Below are 22,197 nucleotides of genomic sequence, written 5' to 3'. Positions count from 1 at the left end.
ACCTGAGCATCGGGCGAATGTAGATTTAATTTGCTTAAGCTGATATTTGAACAGTTTATCACCAAAGACATGCATCGATTACAGCATCTGAGAGTGACAGAGCTTATAAAATTAAAGTTCAGGAGGTGCAAACAGAGTCACTCAGGTGTGACTTCAGGAAACAGCAACAACACCTTAATCACTCCTGAATCAAGTCACTCAGGAGCATCTCAACAGGTCGAACCTCGGGGGAAACACTACAGCAGAGGGGAGACGGATCTCCATAATAACACAATACAGAGTTAAGTAAAGACACTTGAGGGGATATGAGCAGAGGGGGCAGAGTAAGAGCTGCAGTAAAACACAATACAATATAATGTGATGTATTACAAAGCCTAAATAAAAACTTACAACCTCGACAGTGACTCATAAGACAGAAGTGCTTTTATTGTGCGATTTGATGAGTAGGATGTGATGTGTATTTTAGATTTCTAGTCAATTGCTCTCCTAGGTACAGTGTCTTTGAGCTTTCTTAAAAGCACCATATATATCAAATGTTTTATCATTAGTGTTATAATTAACAACAGTTAACTTTACAGAGATAAGTTCATCAACAGAAATTATCAAAGGGGAAAAGACAAACAAATTGTGTAAAAAAATATATATATATTATTTAAACAACAGTCAAACTAATTGCCGTCTAACTTTGTTATTTTTATGAGTTGCAAAAATTCCACTTCAAACAAAGTAGACAGAGAGAAATCGTTTGTACCAAACTTTAAAAAGGTGACACTTACAGTTTTATCGTGGGGTAACCACGGACACCGAACTCCGACGCCATCCCTGCAACGTACACAAGAAATATATCATCCGGAAAGGAAAAGTGACAAACATTTATCTCTTCAAAAGGTTTTACATTATCCTCATGATCCTTCTTAGTGTTTCTTTCTAATTGAGGGGTGAAAAGGTTAATGCAGAAAATATTAAGCTGGAGCGAGTAACTAGTTAGATTAGCTTAAACATTGAACTATTCCTTTAAAAGCACAGTGGAATATAACTAAGGTCAATCAATGCATGATTATTATATTTGTACCAGCACTAGGCCTTCACATACAGGACATCATAAACAACATTAAACTGCTTTGTGTTTACTAACCAGAGTATGCAGTGGCATCCATCTTTCCCACGTGCACCGGCGACCCAGAGGTTTTCAGCTCCATTCCCACGTCGTGCCATACTGGCTCTAGTTTTTTACAGTAACCACACCACGGTGCATAGAACTGAAACAGAGCGGGAGAAGAAAACACTCTTTAGGTCGTGTACAACGTTTTAAAATCGCACAATCCTACAAAACAGCTGCAGAGTTTGCTGATGAGAACGGAAAATTACGCCTTTCATATTCCCCATGATTAATCAGTGTTACCAGAAGGAATGTTTAAAATATATACTTGAGCTTTACACATCTGAAGTTGTGAAGTTACTCATAAGTGGCGATATAAAGCGAAACCTGCTCGGTGCAGGATTCAATTCTGAATTCCTCTCGTAGTGGATTCAGCCATAGATTTGCAAATAAGGGCCCAGACATCACTCTGTTATAAACCCCCCCGAGCCCCCTGGCTTTGCCCGGCATGCATGACTTCTCATCCACTAATCACAAACACAGAGCGCAGTCTGCACACCCTCCGCCGCCCCCGCCTTCCTACATCCCAGCCCGACTGCTGCCATTTCCGCAAGGGATGATCTGGACAGTGGTGCACTGGGCATGAAGTAAAGCACAGCTGAATAGACCCAGACGGGATTTTTTTTCCCCGTGTCTGTGAGTTTGAGGGTGTGTGTGTGTGTGTGTGTGTGTGTGTGTGTGTGTGTGTGTGTGTGTCCCCGACTTACATCGACCAGCCAGATGTCGTTCACTCTAGTCTCTTTAAATCTGTTCAAAAGAAAAAAAGAAAATAGGATTAAATGACAGTTTTGATCTTTTACTAGACAAAGTTAATCGTGTGATTTATACAGATGCCTGCTACTTCAAAAAATAATTATGTCGCAATTACTGTTTCCGCTTTGTGCCTGTAAAGCACGATTATCGCTTATTCTGCTCGTTATTGAATCAATTAATTGTTTTGTCAATAAAATGTCAGAAATTCCATTTGTCCTGAGGCCATGGTGACAATGTTTTTGGACGGATAACAAAAATAACTTAATAATAAAGTTTTCCCCAAAGAATTCAACTACATCAAAAAAAAAAAACTTGTACTCTAAAAGAAGAGTTTAGATTCTCAAAGACTTTTTATTCCAAAAGCTCAGAGAAACTTCTTCTAGTGTCAAACTGGACTTGGATCATTCGGCATGCGTAAGGTTTAGGAACTTAAAGGACTAAAATGATTATTAAAAATAGCTTCAGCTCATTAGTGATTAGTGAATACAAATCAGAAGTTCCCACAAACACAAACATACACAAGAGACGTAACCTTCAGAGACTTCCCACCACAGATATCTAATTAAAGGCCACAGTGCTTTAGGAAACCTGAGCTGAAATCCAAACTACCCTCTCCTTCTTTTTACAGTAGTACATTTACTCAAATACTGCAGTACAAGTCAGAAAATGTACACGTTTGGCCTCTTTGTGCTGCTAGGACATTAAAGTTCTGCCAGGCACAATATACATTTCACTGCACTAAATTAATCTCAAAGCAACAGAAATAAAAACGTAAAATGCCTCCATACTGCCATTGAATATATAATTTAATGTCGGGGCTGTAGTTTGTTACGTTTGATGAAGTGGTCACCACTTACTTCAGTTGTATTGGATTTGGCTGCAACACAGTTTACCCCTGAAACTCCAAAAGTGTTTTGTGGACTCAAACACTTCACACACCTCTCCATTATAGTGGTGAGGAGATAATGAGTGCATTTTCATTTCTGTGGTGAACTGTCCCTTTAACAAAGTGCCACATCCTCTGTTCTTAACCCTCAACAAGAGCGAGAAAAAACTACCAACGAAAACGACTAACAGGGGAATAAAACAATGTAGGGCGGACCGAAATGCAGTAGATGCCACGTGTAACTGAACACATCGACAAAATAACAGTATTTACAATAGATTGATTGATTGGAAGAAGCAGTTTGCAGCAAAACGGAAAAGTGTGACGATGTTTAAAGTGTTTGTACAGAAGTAAATGTCTGATAGAGATGAAGGGAGCAGCAAAGACAAATGAATTGAGGAGGTACTGTCAGTAATGGTGGAGTATGCAGACATGTTAGTGTTGTAATCATAGTCCACGATCAGCTGCCACCATGATGATGATCCACCATGATGATGATCCACCATGATGGATCAGGAAGGTTCATGTCACAACCTTCATCTCTTCTGATAAATAAAAGGGACTTATTCTTTATAGAGTATAAATTGCTTCTTGGTCCTTTGCTTCCAAAGTGCCATGATATCACATCATGTCATTCCATCACATGGTATTTTTCATTTATAAAAACACACATGTGGCTCTTTCCTGTAGTAAAACAACTGGATTTAAATCTTCATCTTCATCTTCATCATTCTGCTGGAAGCTTAAATAAATATGGTGCAGATACATTGAAGAATACGTCACTTACGTATCATCCAGATCCTCCACGAACGCCAGCACCGCCGAGCAGAGCAGGGCCGCAGCGACTGTGACGTGAAGAAGAAGAGACACGGAAACAGGAAGAGGGAGAAAAAACACTCTGAGCTCCGGGATGCGAACAGGACATTTTGATTTATTTTGGGTTTCCCTCCCCCGGAGCCTGACGCCTCATGACCGGGGAGCATCACCGGCTAAACGCTGCGAGGTCCCCGGCTAACTGCCGGAGCCTGAGCCCGCTGCTCCCCCCCCCCCCGGACACTTTCTACCAGCAGCAGCCTTTAATGGACGTTTCAACACAAGCGAACAACAACAACCGGCGGGGCTCGGAGGTAAAGATGGAGGGGAGAAGAGGAAAGTGAACGTACCTCCACACGCCAGAGAAAGTCTCCCCGCTGCCATCGCTCCGTCTGCAAACACACAGCAGGAAGTGCTGTGGCTGCGCATGCGCAAAGGGGGGAGGGGGGGTCACGCAGCCTCCAGCGCCCACACCGCAGCTGCACGAGTTTTTATTTCATTTTTTTTTTAATTCATAGGAGAAATTAGGTTTATTCCTTTAAAATACACGCAGCAAAGTGAATTAACGTGGCGTGGGGATGGATTGGGATTAATAGTAGATTTATTTTGTTTATGTAGTTTATTTTATTTGTATTTGTTTAGTGATGTAAAGTGGGGGAAATATGAATATGTATATTTGTTTGTTTCATCCATTTAATTGGTAAATGAGAAGAACTGTTACTGAATCTTTTCAATGCAAACAAGCACCTGTTTGTAGTACTTTCACTTTTTTTACTGTAAATACTTCTATCATACTACAACAACTGCTATGTACTACATTACATTACTTCCCATGAAGTATTTTGGGTTAAGTATTTTTGGACTCTCATCCTATACCCTCATCCTATATCTTATGACAGCATACTATGTTGTACTGTGTACTATGTTTTGAGTACTAAATATGCTGAGTACTTAAATGTTCTGTCTATTTATATGTTTAAACCGGAGCTCAGAGAGAAACAGCATTTATTGTCCTGCACATATGGCAGAATTGACAAGTTAACTTTGATCATTTAATAAAATAAGTGTTTGTTTTTTTATTTGTTTTCTTTACTGATTAAATGTGTGAATATGTGTCATTGACCTCACCACAGCCTGTATCTGTAACACATATGGTTACTGAGTTTTGAGGGGCATCATTTTTTTAGATACATAAAAAAAAACTGTATACTTATAATTTTTCAGCATAATATTTCCCAAAATAAACATATTCATAAATATTTTTTCAGTATTTAAACCTTTTCTACAATATTTATATATACACTTTGTGTCAACATTGCTCTGGAGCCACATAGATTACTACATAAATAAGTAGTAATTGTGATTTTTTAATTTCTAATCTTGTTTATTTGTCAAACAATAAGCTGTATTTAACTGACTGAAATAATATAGAGATACTAACGGTGGCTACACATACTCACCACAAGGGGGCACTCTACGATCAATGAATTTAACCTACAGGCCAAACCCTCCACTGCTTGTTGACAAATTGAAAAGTTTAACCTTCAGAAGTAACAGGGACAATACTTGTACGCTAGTGTGACTATATGGTGCATAACCTTGAATCACTCGATGTGTAAAACGACTGCAAAATATTACAAATTTTGCAAAGAGGCTGTTGTACTTCTCGTTTAGTAGTTTAATCTGTATCACTGTACTGTAAATGAGATATATTTTCTATTTGAAAAGTCAATCTTCAACTTAACTCTACAATCACTGGACAAATAAAAGTTTCATAATTTCACAATTTATTGAAAACATATTCATTTGTTCCGAGAAGCTTTGAGAATAATAATCTGTATCTAATAGTCTTAATAAAAAATTTAAGTTACTAAACAAGTGGCTACTTCATCTTATAATAAACATTATCTTCAATCAGTCTTTTTGAAACATTGACAAATCAGAACATCTCTCGTCAAACATTAAAACATAAGACACATAGAACGGTGGCTTCACAGAGTGTGGCTGGAGTTTAGAAAATAAATGTCTTAAAAAATATTCATTAAAACTGCTGAAACTGGAGCATCCTGGTACTCATCCCTGTCAGCTGAGTACCATTTTATCATAACTTCATGGAAACTGTGAAAGAATATTTATATTACACTGACTGCAGAGGGAGGAGTGTTATTATTCTCTGATCTTTATAGGAAACATCAATCAGCAGAGAAACTGTGACCTTGGTATGAAAATCTAAACAAATACAGTTTCTTGTTACTGAATCATCTTCATCAATACTTTGTGTAAGATGAAACCTTTATTTTTTTTAAAGAATATCTATCCATTCAAGAAGTCGTTCTTGGAGAAAAGACAGAACAAAAAAAAAAAGAGCATGAAATAGTTTCACACCCTGAGAAAGAGCTGGACTTTCTCACGGGGCGAGTTGTGATCATGACTGTGTTACAAAATAGACTCACGCCGAGGACCGTCCTGTGTGTCCTGCGTGCCAAGACTGTGAGGGTTGAATGCCTTTGTGTTTAGAAGGGTGGAAAACTGGACTCAAGCTGTGAGCCTGTATTGTACGGCCACAATGACTTCTGCACCGACAACACAATGAATGTCGATGGGCTTCCATACACTTTACACTCCACAAAAAATTTAATTTGTACATTTCAGCTGCATTCAAATCCCCTGTGATGCTCCGCCGGGCTCCACAGTTTCAGTTACACAAGTGAAAACACTCCTATAGAAAGTACAGCAAGGTTGTTTGTCTTTAGAAAAAGGGAGGACTTGTTCCCCGCTCGCAGAACGAGCTGCAGACTCCCACAGTCAGATGTCTGCTGGAGCCCACTCACGTCATCTTGCAGAGCGGGTCACATACGACCTCAACTGACCCAGAAAACAAAGCGCTCTTTGCCCCATTTCACCAGACGGCAACAGAGATGATTCAGTTGTCCACCTAAAGGCAAGACACACATCCTCCGATACATGAAAATATTGGACTATAAACAACAAAATAAGCGACGTTACATGCGACACTGTGAACACATATTTATATTTTATTATTCTGAGAAAACGTCTCTAAAAACTCTCGGCAACGTAAAAAAAAAGGCAGAATTAAGTTCTCACTTTGGAAAGAGTGTGTTGTAAGAAAATAATAATGGCACTTCATATTTATTTCATGTTCTTTAACTTGACAGTAACCAAAGAACCGAGTGAAACAGAGGCAAGCAAATACAGCTATGAAAAAACTATTATTTATTATTATTATCATTATGTCCTCGTCGTCCCTTGAGGGGCAGAAGAAGATCTGCTTCCATCGGGGTCTGTCCTGGGCTTCCTGTTGGGCCTTCTCCCGATGTCAGACCCATCTCGTTCAGCTCGGCCGTCATGCTGGTGTCCATCTTAGGGCGATGTCTGAACTCTAGCACCACACTCTGGCTTTTGGCACAACTAAGCCCTTGTTCCCATCATCAGTTATTGCGTCCTCTTAACAATTGTTCTTGAAGAATCCTGAAAAATCTATAGTTCAAGCTATACATTTCATTTTTGCAGATTTAAGTCCTTAAAATTAGTTTTATCTTAAATCTAGATGGCTAAATTGCCATAAATTCTATATATTGTGCTTAGAGGTAGCTATTTTTTGCCTTGTTTCACCTGGATCTAGGGAAACTCTCATGTCAAACAATCTACTGCAGATTACGGCAACAAAAGAAAAAGAGTTTTAAGCTGGTACATAAAAAAAAACGTCCTAAATGCTGGTGGAACCATAAACAAAGATGATACACAGAGCTTCATGACAGCTTCCTGTCTTCCCACAGCAAATCAAACGGCAGAGTGGTAACACTGTGCAAAGCAGTTTGAAGGAGAGGAGGCAGATGCTTTGCAGATCTCCTCGCAAATACTATATCCGAATATGGAAGATGTAGAAAAAGGAGGAGAGCTGGTAAATTCAGAAAAGTAACAGTCGATGGTCCGATAACGTCAATTTGATGTGGAGTTCTCGCCCTCGTGGTCACTGGTGTATAAAAATTCAGTTCTCTTAAAGTGGTCATGGGACCTGAGGACATCAACTTTGGCCTCCACAGGTTCCATCACATGATGAACACCTTCCATAGTCTCAAGATTTGTATTTCCATCTTGTTTTGATCTGGTTTAACACTCAGGTAAGGCTGTGGACGAGGCACACTGGTGACATCACATTATCTCAATGTCTCGGTGCATGTTGGGCACCTGCCCGACTCCGAAATGGGCGATAAATCTTGAAGCAGCATTAACTGGAGCAGCTATGTGCGGCACTGCATAGCTTGGATCCATTTAAGAGTATGAATTCCTCAATGTCAACATCAACCGTCCATTGTCTGTCGTGTAAAATCCTCATTCCAGGATGTCAGTCTCGAACGGGACCAGATGATAGTAGGAAAGGTTGGTGACATACGCTTCTGATTCCTCATCACACAGGTCTGATTCCATTGGCAAAAACTCTGTTCCGTCCTCGTACCTGGCAACACAACGACAGACACATTACCCCAAGGACAGCATGGAGTCTGACCTAGGAATCAGAAGAGTTCGATCCCTTTGAGCTAAAACCCTGTGGTAACTCTGCACGGCCTCTGTTTTTTAAACGGATTTAAACCATTTAATCTATTTAAGAGTGATGCAAAATGTTGTTTTGTGACAATCACCAGGAGGAATGTGTTCCTCATTTATTTCCTACACACACCCAGGGAAGGAAATGGTGCACAGACACACTTCCTGTGCTGCATTAAGGGGAGGGGGTGGATGGTCCTGGGGTTGTTTCACATTCAAGGGCTTCTTCCCTCAACAAAGCACTTACTGTACACTCAGGAGCAAACAAGGAAATCCTTACACATGCAGAAGACAAGCAAGGAATTTATGTTATGCTGCAAATAGTTTAACCCCCCTGGGTGTGTGGCTCATGTCATGATTAGTTTTTTTATGAATATCAAGTGTTAGGGAGTGATCTTAATACGTACGTATGCTCCACAGAGTCGGTGGACGAAGGCCTCTCCTTCTCCTCAGGGATACTGTGATCAAATACGATGGTTTCCGTGTTGGCCAGACAGAATCCATTCGACCGCATGATTTCTGAAAGTGCAGCATTACATCACCCGTTAAGTCGTTATGACATTAAGGCGGCATCATGTCATGATGATCCCCAACGTCTCCCAGCTCTCGGATACGAGACGCGTACCTGATATCTTGATCGGACTCTGAAAGCACGGCTGGATTCTGTGGACTTTGTCATTCCTCAGCACTTGGTCAAGTGGTGACCGCTCGAAGAACGTCAACATCACCTCTGACCTGGAATACTGCAGAGATGGGATTTGTTTTTTAGTCATTTAGTCCACGTGGAGGAAAGTTTCCCAACATCGGCCTCTTGGCCCCCAGAAGACAGCAATCGTTAGTGCACACAAGCTGATAAAGTACAGATATAATTGTTATTTGAAGGGTAACAGTTGAATGACCCACCTTGCATGGCATGTTGATGGCGTTCTTCAGTAATCCTTCCACCTCATTCAGCTTCTCTTCGATGTCATTCGCGTCCTTGATCTTTACCAGCCCTGAAACAAACCAAAAAACACAGTACAGTGTTTTCTTTGGACAAGTGTCAAATTATGTTCCACACCCTAGCAATTGATGTCATATTTGTGAAGCTTATAATATTCAGGTTGTGATGTTATCGTGTCACACGTGTAATGGTAAGAAAATATTTTGGACTACGAAACCCTGAAATGTGTTTATTTTTATGATATGACCTCCGTCCACCCCAGACGCAGAGCAACATTGAAATCCAATATGAAAGTTTGATAAAGAAAGGGCAGCAGCTCTGACCTTTACTGCCATCAGACTATTATCCGTCCATAGGTCAGGACACATAAGGACAGACAGGTTTGTGAATGCAGGAGAAAACGTGGTAGTGTGTTTTATCCAGTAACCTTTTATTAACAATGCACCCTGCTATTTACCCCAAGTACAGGGAGGTAAAATAGACGTATCATTGTCTGCTGGACAAGAACACAGAGCTGGGAGTTAAGTGATACTGTCAATCTGCAGAGGAAAGTAATAACAGGGTCTGTGCTCACAACATGTTAATCCAGCATCAAGCTAGGAATGTAATGAGGAGGTGGTGGAAGTGAAGAATCTGTACTTTCAGTGGAAGGCAGCCGGCAGAGCATCATTTACACTGACAAAGGGATGTGGTGAGGAGGAATAATAACGATGACGACTGACGCAGCACTGACGAGGATCTGCCTAGTGTACGAAACGCAGTCACACACTGTTGCACGGAAGCACTGAGTAAGAGCCGAAAGCAGCAGCAGCAGTATGCACAGTCACAAGCTCATCCATTAATAATGGCCCACGCTGATGACATCATACTCGGGGTGGGGGGGATGTGAGGAGTGATCGGGCAGTTACATCATCACTGGGAACCCAGTGACACTCCCACCTCGTCTGAACCTCAAACTTCCTCTGGATCATCTTCACGATGAAAATAAGACTGAAAACACTACAGATCATAAGCTTGGGTCAAAACTACCGTGTGACCATTAAACAAACTGGAGCTGATAACAATCAATTTTATTCGTAATAATATTATCCAGACTCTAATTGTGTAAGTAAATACCACTGTAGAGAAATAAAATTAAATCAGAAAAGAGTTTTGAAAGTGCACAGAAATGATTACGTTTGCATTTAAAATGTGTCTGTGTAAAAGTAGCTTGTATTACTTCTGTTTACTTGGTTGCATGTCTGATAAATGACAAAATATACCAACAAGCAAAGGGGAAGTACGAGTCGTTATTTTTGCAATAGCTCGGCGCAGGTTGCACAAGATTTAATCGCATTAACCACAGTAGATATGGTTTGTGCTGTCACAGTTTCTCAACGCACACATTTCCAATTAGAGGCTACATACTCAACACGTAGGCGTTGCCATCACACATACGCAAAATGTTTTAATCAGCTGAAAGGTTTTTTTATATTCAAGCCATCGTGGAGGAAAGATGCTGAGAACCTGGAATAGAAGAGATGTGAGATTTACACAAGTTCACTAATTAGTTGTGGAAATAGCCCGGAACTCAACTGTGTGTGCACTGGTGACTTTGTGTGACTTTGGGTGGAGTCGGTGCTGCAGTGGTTTGACAGTGACACTCCAACTGCACCTATGTGGCACATAGTGAATCACCAAAATACAAACAGACACTGACACAGGCGAGGACGTTCAAAAACACTGCACCTTAGAATATTCTCCCTGAGCCATTGCCCATCAACGTCATCTGTGTGTTTCTCAAATTGGTTGTGTTTGTTATAATGACAAGGTGGTTCTCTGGAAAACGTCTGTATAGAAACTGACCTTAAAAACTAACCATGTTTTTCTCCCCAGCCTCTACTTCCTCCAATGTCTGGTTTGGTTTCACAGAGAATTATCCTCCAGAAACTACGACTTATCTGGAATCTTTGTTATTTCCTAATAGCCGTCACTCTCGGTTATCGGTTAAATTGTCTGTACCTCATAGAACAAGCCGGTTAAATCTAACACAGACAATAATTACACAGATGCCAGATGAAATTTGTAGGGTTTTTTTTGTAATCCCACACTAAAATTACAAAGTTCTCCGTCAGCGTGCCGTGAAGACAAGCCCCTCTATTTACTGTATTAACTGAATAACACAGTACACGTGGCTTCACATTCACAACACGGTGTCCAGCTCATCAGATGTTGTAAAAAGCAGCTATTTCACATGTAACGTCTGATGAGCACATGTGGGCAGCACAACGGTTCATCATCTCACCACTAACTCACCGCAGGTTAGTCACTGGGTTATTTCTGGGAGCCTCAGTTAACAAGCAGAGGACAGGAAACCTCAAGTACCAGCATCGTCAGTGTGTACGAAGTCGATATCCACCTACTACACTTTATTTATCTATCAGTGCAGTATATTTCCTTAATGACAGTTTTTTTAATTACATGACCAATATACCAAAACATAAATATATATATTTGTTTGCAGAATTCAGCCCAAAAAAAACAACCAGCCTGGGAAGAACCCATAATAAGTTTTATGAAAATTAAATAATTTGGTTTATTCGACTAATTCTATTATGAGAACAATAAAATCATGTGTAGAATTGTTCAGCCTTGGTGGACGTCTGTGCTTTACTGTTTTTTTTTTTATCCATTACAAAATCACCTTGAGTTTAAAGCAATCATTTAACATTTTATACTGTATTTACTCTTTTGTCAAAAGTAGATTGATAACACTCTTATATGTGTAGATACTTATATGCTAAAGAAATGAGCAGGATTAGAATCAACACGTTTTAATGCTTCTCCTTTAACAGACGTCTAAATTATCAATATGATGATGAATAACGACTGTAACCTTTCAAGAGTGAACTGTTCAGAATTTCTAATAAATGCAGCAGTGAATAATAAGGTGAGTGATTTCAGACACAGTATCTACAATCCTCCACAATAACCAGCTCACATTGAATGTGAGCAGCCTCTTCCCGTCTGTGTTCACTCTGAGGTCACATGGACGCTAAGTGTTACGAGGCCTTCGCAGACCAGAGCGACTAAATATGGGAAGTTCTGTCAGCCCCCCCGCCCCCCTCAGCATGACGTAAGTCTGAAGCTCTGCACGCCGTCCCTGTTGCCCGGGTGCAGCGGAGTCACAGGAAAACATGAGCCGGAGACCGGAGCAGAGTGGACTGAGAGAGGCCGGAGCTACGATTCGTCTCAGGACTTTCAATCTGAGCGGCAATTAGAAGGGATGCAAATGAAATATTGAGCAGAGGTAGGAGTTAAGGAAATGCCTTTAGGGGAATGTTATTAACCTTGTTTCAATCAATGAAACTGTCAAACCGGCTGGAGTCACTAAAGTAACACTGACGTCTGCCTCAGCACCGATATCACAGCTCCATCTATATTTCAGCTGTAACAAGGACATGACGAGCGAGAGACACAGTCAAGACAGAAGTGAAGTGAATCACGAGATCTGATCTCTCTTCCCAAAATGCACTGCACACTGTACTGGCAGCGACGAGGCAGCCAGCTGTCAACAGACCTGTCAAGTGTCTGGACAGGAAGCAAAGCTTTCCAGTCACCACTGAAGAGATGTTTCCAAAACATGCATATAGGCTCAGTGCGTTCAGACGAGAAGGGGAAGTGCCAAAGAGACAGAGTGGGGAGATCATGCACATAGAGGAAGCTCAGCCAAAGCTACTGGCAAACTGAGGGAACCACAGAGCCAGATCCAAACTGTCAGGGCCAAAGGTTCAACCTATGGCAAGATACAAAGCTCAGCTTCAAACTCTGCTGAAGAGTCCAACTAGATACCACAGCAACTTTTAATCACACGGTCAATTTGTTTAATTTCAGTCATGGACGATAGGGTACAATTTTCGCAAAATTAAATAATCAGGCATCTTAACCTAAAATAAAACGAAATAAATTCTTCAGTTTCAGATCTAAAAAGGAAAAAAGGAGATACATATTCATTTGTTAGTGAAACGTAGCGCTGCAATCTTAAATGTTCACGTTTCAAATCGGACTCTGGGGCAAAACAAAACACTGTCACCTCACAGCTGGGTTTACAGTATATATCAGAGCCCTGGTCCTGTCTATGAAAAGTATGTTAAATATGTTTGTGTCCCTCACACACTGAGCACCTGCGTTAGTCATCATGAATGTTCCTGCTGTGGCGTTCGATCAATGCACGGGCCCCAGAGCCCAAACAGCCCAGTAACCTCCACTGCTCCTGAACACAATGATGCAGAGAGAGAATTTCCACACGGAAATCAGAGTTGGTCGTTTTTTTTATTTCCCCATGAAAGAGTTGACCTATAAAAGTCGGATGTTACAGATCCCTCAGACTCGAAGGTCCTAAATATTGACACGGTTTAGAAACATGCTGTCAGCAGGTTGGTCATGTGATCTGTCTCCTAATGTAACAACCCAACGTGGACTTTGTTAATTATTAAACTGTCCAAACAAAAGCAAATAAATCCAGGCTCTGAAGCTGTTTTAGCCCTAAAACCACATTGATTGGATCAGCCCTAAAATCCTGTTGACTGTGTTTTCCTTCCTTCCTTCAGCCTCAGTAATCACCATCAGTCCAATCATTTTAATACTTGGAATTCTAATTATGATGTGGTTGCACTAATTGCATCCATAGCTACAGTAGAAGAGAAGAAATGCCCTCAGTTGGGCATTTAGAGATTTTTTTTTGTTTGTTTTACTCCACACAGCTGTTGTGATCACAGGGTCTGACTGTGATCCACAAAAATGTGAAGTGGAGAAAAAAAAACACAACAGCATCTGTTGTTGTTCTATCTGAGGAAAGATGTAAACAGGAATATAATTGCAGGGGTTTTCCTGTGTGGGCAGAGATAAAGATTTCCTCTGCACAAGCCACGACTGTTTCTGACAGAAGTGCAACCATAACGCTCCAGTGAGTCCAAACAAATGGGGGATTTAAATAACTGGTATAGAGTCGCATTTTGTTTAGAGATGTTCTGATACCATTCTTTTCGAGTATTGATCCGATATCAGCACTGACCATCACTGACATTTTAGCTCAGGTTACAACTAGACCGGAAATCTCTTCTCAGCACAACTGCTGTTTTGGAGCAGCTGAGAAAATTGCAGTTTTATCTGGGTGAAACTAGAATACTTCAAAGACGTGGTTTTAGATTAGTACATAGATTTGCGTACTAGTCGATGCCTGACAACAACATTTTTCTGAGGTTTTTGTCGCATTTCCGATGTTGGTATCAGAACATCTCCAGCATTTATGTTGCAACAAAGTAAACAATGATTGTAGCGATGAGCTGAAGCAGTCGATTGACAGAAACCTAATCACCAGTAATTTTGTTCATGTTAATTTCATACCACGTAAAACTACAACTATGCCAATGGAGCAAATGATGCCGTTACAAGTAAAAATTTAATGGCGGGGCTTCCCGACACTTGGATGACATAGATAATCAGTGAATTTTCATTTTTGGGTGAACTATCCCTTTAGCATGTTATTGTAACTAAGTTGCCATCATGGAGAAAACATTTGAAAGTTGAAGGGGGGCCAGCAGGGGGCCCCCCAGTACCTCCTGGCCCCCTAAGTTGTAGCTGCGCCCGGTGATGATTTAAAATGGCTATTTTGTGAGTTTGATGCTTTGTCTTCATTACCTTCTATGAGTGGACAGTTGGACAGGTCCCTCGTGTCCTCGGGGAAGGACTCCAGCAGTCTCTTGAAGAGCCGGCCCAGGTCGGAGTAACTGCGGTGCAAGTATAAAATGTTCCGGTCCGACCACTCGGTCCGGATCTCGAAGAACTCCTCTTCCTCGCCCCGCTGGCTGATGATGAGTCTGCGGATCCCGTTGACCCAGCAGTCCCGGACGAACATGTTGACCAGCGACGTGCCTTCGAACACGGCCGATGCCATTCCTCCGGGGCGGCCCGGTCAGTCCAGCGGCATGGGGACGGCCCGGGGGACGGTCCCGGGGAAGTGGAGACAGGACCCGGCAGAGGAAGGAATCCAGAGGAAAGTGGAGTGAAAGACGAGAGAAGTTTAGTCGGAGTCCGCTCCCTGCAGAGTCCGGAGGATCACTGCGGCTGCTCAGGTCATCACAGGCGTCATCTCAACGTGGCATCATGTAGGAAAAAAAACACTTCACACTCACAGATAACGCCCCTGAAAACAAAATATCGATCTGTGGGACACTTTGTTTCTCTGTCTGCTTCCAGGACATTTAGAGGGAAAAAGGGTCCGTGTGAGAAAGTGCTGCTTCTCAAACCCTCAGCACGTCACTCCTCACTGGCTGGATGTTGCTGCTCCTTCCAGCCTCAGCTTCCTCCTCCCTCCCTCCTCCTTCCTCCTTCCTCCCTCCTTCCTCCCTCTTTGACAACAGGGTGTTATTATGCAAAAGGCTGCAAAAACAAAAACCATTTGATTTATCATCAGGGGGAGAAAAGATTGATAAGTTTTACTTCCAGCTGTTTCCCAGTCTTAAGAAAAATGATGCTGACAATTGGGATTTATTTGCCACATGAATAATAAATTATGTTTTTGTATGATGATTACTAAATTTTAATTTGATTCTCCTAAACTTCCACCTCAGGAAAAAAGATAGATAGATAGATAGATAGAGTAAAGTAGGGTGGGTAGGAAGAGTATAAATATAAGATCAAAACTATATAAAATATGGAATATTAATAAGGTGGAAGAGGCTTCATAAATCCAAATGATCCTGATCAGGAGTTATTCTGCTCGTTGGATTTTCTGAGTTTTCTTACAGACTTTAATTTGACCAATAAGACACAAGTCAGATATTGTGTCGAGTTTTCTTCTGGATCTTATTTTTATCCCAATAATCTCTTGATTTGAGATTAAAAGATACAGAAATAGGAACATTTTAAGACCTTGATTGATGAGAAGACGGAGACAGTTCGAAGGCTGTTTCTCAGGAGCTAAATTTAAGATATGAGAAAATAGTCTAAATGTCATATTGATCTTACATTTAGCTCAGTTATGATTGGGAGAAAAAGGGGGGCAACACAAAGAAGATATCTTTTGGGGAATTTTCCTTTCCTTTGCATTTCTACAGCCACGTCTCAAAACCAGTGAGCCACATTTAATCTTGAAATGAGATGTTTGGAAATAACCACAGGACAAAATTCTGAGAAGAGGCCGCTGAACGTCCCAACGACTGAAATCCATTAAAATCAATTTGCCCTGTGCAGGATTTGTGGTTTCTCTACTCGTATATCTCTCGTTTTCACTATTTCAGTCAAACGTGAACCACTGTGACTGGAAAAAGGAGCCGGTTTGCTGTGTGTTGCTCCGTCGAGCAGCTCACTAATGTTTCCCTGAGTGGAGAGAGCAGCGTACGAGAGCTTTACAGGAAGTCGTGGCCAAGTCAAGTAATGACGATTCAGCTGTGGGATGATTAACTACTGCTCTGTGGGAAAGGGACTCTCTGCAGACTGTTCTGGTAAAAGCAATTCATATCAATACAGGGAAGGAGATATCATGTTACTGTACACACACACACACACACACACACATCCATGCATGTAGCCTACATGTGCTGTGCAGTGATCGAGCTCTGACGGCCATGTTGCATTTTACGAGACGCAGCAGATGGTCGATTTAAAACTCGGCCTTCGTGCCTCTTTTTCGTTCCTGCAATTGTGCCTCAGCGAGCGTTTCGGTCTCGCTTTGGCAAAAGCAAGTGCTCCGACCGAGGGAATGCAGCCAGTCAGGAAAAAAACAAAGTTTCAATTTACCACATGAACCAGTCCAAGGAGATGTCCTCTGATGTTTGACAGTTTTATATTCGGCTGTGTCGTGGCTCCTTGTTGCCAAGAGCTGCAGAGAAGATGCTGCTGTTCGGTTCCAGAGCTCCACGTTGTCAACCACAGATAAAGCTTCACTACAGTCTATGGGCTGAATGCTCCTCTTCTTATGGTGTAATAGAAAAACCAAATCTTACTTTAATAGCATGAAACAAAATATACGTTTCAAACAGACTTTCACTGTAGCTTTGTTGTAGCTAAATTAATTCATTTCTGCATTCAGCGTTGTGTTACTTGACTCCCCCTTGTACTTAATGGCAGTGCTATTAAATATCCTATTAATATTACAACTGCTATGGAGCAATGCAAAATTACAGGATCACTTATCCTGTGGTTGTTTACAGCAGGAATGGAATCAAATTACAAATGAGCTCCTTCGGATACAGACCGTTAATACGCAGCCTGTCATCACAGCAGCAGCAGAAATGACACAGTGGAGAGTGAATGACGGTGACGCACGGTCGTGTCGAGCTGCTCAGGTCACCGCTGAATGTTGTCCTGTCACGTTGTGGTCCAGGTGTGAGATGCTGAGTCACATGAACCTTCTACAGCTGAGTCGCCCTGGAAAAAAAGGATCAGCTTGTCTTTACTCGCTTAAAAAAACCCCAGACAATAGTAGACGGAGAGTGTGGTACAAGTTTGGAGTTAATGTATAACTCCAAACCTGTACCACACCACCGACCTCAGGGGAGTGGAAGAAGCGTATCCCAATAATAAGCGACGTAGCTACTCAGACAAGAGCAGACAAAGATAAATATGGTTTTGAATTCGTCAAAAACCAACTATGCCGATTGGTCTCCACTGTAGTTGAGCAGGAAAGCAACCCTGCGTTGCGTTGAATGAGTCCTTCTGTTTATTGTCTGCGCCGCAGGAACGGAACACATTTAGTGGTCAAACAGTCACAATAAACACAGACGAACATACTAAACAAATACAAAAGAAAGAGCGAGCAGGTTCAGCTGGTGTGGTTTGAGCTGTCCAATGACTCAGCTCTGGAAAACTCTGTCTCACCCGTTCTTCACACGTCTCAATACGATTTCAACAATAACAGAGCACATACTGATATTAATACACAATCTTTGTACACAGTGCTTAGCCTGAAAACCCATGGGGGGGGGCTGACCTACATGGATACATGGATTTGATCATTTACTTGATGCTGAATGCTGCACATTTCCATAAAGCATAAACGGGTGAAGAACGTTTGTCGTTCGTGGAGAAACCAGCAGAGTGTTATTGGAAAGCCCTTCTCCCCCTTGTGTAATCATTGGATCTGTAACTTTTGAGCAGGGCTTCAATCTGCGGTCTGACCACATTCACGGAGTCAGCACATTCTGCCTCGTTCCAGCGAAACTCCTCCGAAAGAATCGACTTTAAATGGAAAAATAGACTTTTGCCCACTCACCCTTAAAACCCATTCTCATAGCAGCAGAGGCCAGAGCTCTGTGGGGGGAAATGAATGAGCAGGAGCAAATGTTAATGGTTGCTTTGTAAAAGAAAAGACTGGCATCAGATAGAGGGAGAGTCTGTGCCTTCAAATTAAAATGTGTGGAAAGATCTGGTCTCATTTAGGAGAAGCAACAACTCGGGTTAGGTTTGAGATAAGAATTTGTATTTGGAGTAGGTGAGGATGGGATTAATTCAAGATTAGCTCAGGATCAAGAACTGCATACAACTAAATTGAGAGTCATCGGGTGAGGGTTTTTAATTAAGAACATCTCAGACCCCAAGTTTTAAATTTTGAGAGATATGTCACTTTACTTTAAAGTGTTTTGCTCTTTGTACATCACCTGACTTCCTCATTTGCTTACATCCTAATTACTATAACCGCTGCTAGTGGTTAACTTATAATTCGTAAATATGGGTCGTGATTAAGATGAAAAGATGAAGAAAGTCCCTTATTTTTTCAGGGATGATGATTGAGTAACGCAGCCTGTTTTGATAACACCATGGTTTCAACAGGGGAAATTAAGATCTCCTATAAAATTAAATTTTAAAAAAGCTACACTACTCCGGGTTCCATCTTTTTTACGATGTTTATCTTGTAACCTGGGAGGTGGACCTACAGCACAGTTTTCTACACTAACATTTGGAGGCTTGATTATCATCCACATAAACTTTTACAGCTACGAGGAGGAAGATTAGGCCTTGAAGCTCCTGTCTTCTAATCTGTCTCCCCCTCCCTGACACAGACACACCCTGAACCTGCACCGATGGACGTGCTGTGGATTCAAATCCTCTGTGATGAATACAGTGAAATCATCTGCAGATTCACTTTATTCACATCCCACTTACTCCGTGTCACCCTCTGACAACTCCATATGTTTGAGGCAAAACCAAACATCGGAGGCTCATAAGGCAAAGCTGTTGAGAAAAAACATAAAGATGAACACATCTGTCAGGGAGCAAAGAGCATCTGCGCTGATGGAAGCAGCCGTTCTCTCTTTTTATTGAGCAGCATTGTGAGCCGTGGCACAGCTTCACTGGGTGGAAGTCGTCCGGAGCCATAACTCTGTCCTCGTACGTAGCGGAAGACAAAAGCCAGCGAGCAGTGCAGGGGCCGGGGTGACGGTGGGTTAGTGAGTGGTTTTAACGGGCTCTGTAATGGACTGTGGTTGTCTTCTCCGAGCATCTGTTGGACGGGATGTTTTATGGCCCCGTCCTTATTGTGCCTCCGGTGAAGCTCGGAGAGTGGAGGCTCTGAGAGACGAGGCCGACTTGATGTTTGATCACTTTACTCCCTCGCTGGGGAAGTTACAGCTGCAGCAGTCAGGACTGGGACCTGCAGGGTCGGAGCATTTAGAAATCTGTGCAGTTAGTTCTGTCAACGTTGATCCAGAAGTAACGTTATCACAGTTTTTACTGCAAAAAAACAACACGTCCTTGAACCTGAACAACCGTATATCTTATTGTCTCTAGGACCAATAGGAGCATGTTCTGAACTGGCTCGACTATGGCAGCATGTGACCTTCACATCGGATCTTCACCTAACGTCGTCTTCCTCCTTTGCTCATGTCGTAATTACTACAGCCACTAGAGGTCACCCAACAATGAAACGTAGCTATGGGTAACAATCATAGACGGATGAAGCGTCTCCATTTCCTTCCACTATCCAGAAATTAAACAATAATATCCTGGATACAAACACAACCATCTTTTTTTATAGCATCAAAGTAAGAAATAAACCCATAAAAATAGTCCATTTCAAACTAAAAGCAGGCGATAATGACAACACAATCATAAAAACACAATATATAAAAGCATGCAGATAAAATATCAATACTAAATCATGCATAATATTAACTCACGGATATAATATAGAAAAAGTAAAAACGTCTGCCGATCTCAGCAGGAAAATGTTTCCCAAAATACCAAACTGCTTTAAGTTCTAACAACTTGCAGAACAGACTAATTTAAACTATGTTCAAATCCATGAAGCTGATGTATTAACTTGTGACGGCTGAGTTCATACAGTAAAAAAAGGTTGAATAATGGAAATGCAAACGTCAGACGTGAGTTGGAGCCCGAGCTAAATCTTTTGCAAACCGGTCACACAACATTATAAATCATAAACTGTACGACACACAGAGAGTCTCTTCTGCAGACTTCACACATTCACTCTGAACAGCTCTGTGATTTACTCACCACACTGCGACTCGGGTCTCAACTAATGCAACATCTAATATCTCCACAAGTGACACTTTAATCTGGTGAGACCTCTAGCTTGTGACTTTACTGTATAAATCTGAGATGCACTGTACAGCAGCGGACCCAGAACATAAGTTACAGCCCCTGGACCGTCTGTGTACTCTGTGTATTTATACCACAGGGTCCCATCAGACTTTTAGATTTATATCACTTATTCCACAATCTGAAACTGAATCAAATTAAGTTTTTTAAAGTTATTTTTGTATCGAATAAAACACAGTCGATGATGTTAACACCTGCAGAACTGTCGTCTGCCGGATCTGCCGTCCCATCTGCCAGGGTGTCACAATTACTGATGTTATATATATATATATATATATATACATGCCTCCATTACTTTCACACTGTTGTGAGGGAGCCACCACAGGTGCTTCACACTACCAGGATTTACTGCTTCGTATAAAACTGTCAAGTGCAGATAATGACCTCCCCCTGACTGCTCTGGCATCCTTGAATGTGAAGTGATGAGCTGCGTCAAGAAGCTGCTGCTCACTTGTTATTTTCTACTCTTTCTCGCATCCTTTTCACCATGTAAATCGGTTTTCAGTGTTTTGAAGCAACTCAGTAAATCGGATGTGGTGTTTGGTGTTTTTACTCTTTCCAATAAACGTTTTGTTGTTTTCCTTTCTAAGAAGGATCATGATAATCTACCATAGCAGCTCTGATGAGTATCAATGGTATAAGAAGCTGTCACATCAGAAAAGTTACTCACACACCTTCTTGTGCAGAGCAAAGGAAAACTCAAGATACTTTGTTTTTCTTGTCTTGTCATTGTTATTTCTGAAGAGAGAAACAGTGAATTCTATCTTTAGAATATGAGATTTCAACATATCAACATACTGTGTCATCCAACTAAAACATATGTCAACCAAATACATCTGAGCCTCTGAGGGGTTAATGGGGAGAACTTGTCTGGACCCATGTTCTGGGTAAACAAAATAAACCAATGTCCAGTGTGCTGCATATCTTTGAGTGTGGTGACACATTTCTTTGTACTCACCTTATCACAGGTAGAGGACAAACCATAGTTCAAATCAAATTCAGTTTAACACAACATAACACTGACAAACACACACCTGATCTTTATCACCTGTGCGTTTCCTCTGCTCCACCCAGTGTTCAAAATACAGTATTGCACGTGGTCGCCTGTGTAAGACATAAATATAAAATTAAATTAAAGCAGAAACTATAATATGGCCCCAACAAAGTAGATTATACTATAAATATGAGCCATAACAATTTGTTTCAGACAAAACTTCAACTGTTCGGCTAAGACTCCATATGTTGAATAAGACACTGTTATAACTTCGAGAAGCCTATGACCACGCTGATGAGCACAGTGGTTTCATAGTGTAGTGGTCATCACGTCTGCTTTACACGCAGAAGGTCCTGGGTTCAATCCCCAGTGAAACCAAATTTCTGCTGTTGCACAGAACCAGTTTCCACATGTTCTTCTCTTCAGGTGCAAATTATTATCATATATACAGAACTTGTCTTTCTCCTGTTGCATTAATTCATTGA

At 41.3% G+C, this 22,197-nt stretch overlaps 2 protein-coding genes and 1 non-coding gene across 3 annotated transcripts in view; 1 reads left to right on the top strand and 2 right to left on the bottom strand.

Annotated features, from left to right (window-relative positions):
- LOC118098753 (protein disulfide-isomerase TMX3) overlaps positions 1-4,063 on the bottom strand; it is a 31,905-nt gene extending 27,842 nt beyond the window's left edge. Inside the window, exons 1-5 of the mRNA XM_035142857.2 lie at positions 3,962-4,063; positions 3,586-3,643; positions 1,867-1,906; positions 1,136-1,259; positions 777-822 (exon numbers count right to left, since the gene is read on the bottom strand). Coding sequence (XP_034998748.1) covers positions 777-822; positions 1,136-1,259; positions 1,867-1,906; positions 3,586-3,643; positions 3,962-4,040 — 347 coding nt within the window. The 5' untranslated portion in view covers positions 4,041-4,063. The remainder of the gene's footprint in view (positions 1-776; positions 823-1,135; positions 1,260-1,866; positions 1,907-3,585; positions 3,644-3,961) is intronic.
- A 1,318-nt stretch (positions 4,064-5,381) lies between these two features.
- On the bottom strand, positions 5,382-15,472 carry pxdc1b (PX domain containing 1b). The gene is made up of 5 exons (XM_035142867.2): positions 14,800-15,472; positions 9,081-9,172; positions 8,803-8,920; positions 8,585-8,696; positions 5,382-8,088 (listed from the first exon to the last, which is right to left on the bottom strand). The coding sequence occupies exons 1-5, from the start codon at positions 15,053-15,055 to the stop codon at positions 7,965-7,967; spliced, it is 702 nt and encodes a 233-aa protein (XP_034998758.1). The 5' UTR covers positions 15,056-15,472; the 3' UTR covers positions 5,382-7,964.
- Positions 15,473-22,017: 6,545 nt separating this feature from the next.
- On the top strand, positions 22,018-22,090 carry trnav-uac. Its single transcript has one exon. It is a non-coding gene; the product is annotated as a tRNA-Val (tRNA).
- The last annotated feature ends 107 nt before the right edge of the window (positions 22,091-22,197 follow it).

The sequence above is a fragment of the Hippoglossus stenolepis genome, chromosome 19, assembly GCF_022539355.2.
Source record: "Hippoglossus stenolepis isolate QCI-W04-F060 chromosome 19, HSTE1.2, whole genome shotgun sequence".
Lineage (NCBI taxonomy): Eukaryota > Metazoa > Chordata > Actinopteri > Pleuronectiformes > Pleuronectidae > Hippoglossus > Hippoglossus stenolepis.
This window is presented reverse-complemented; position numbering and strand designations above follow the sequence as displayed.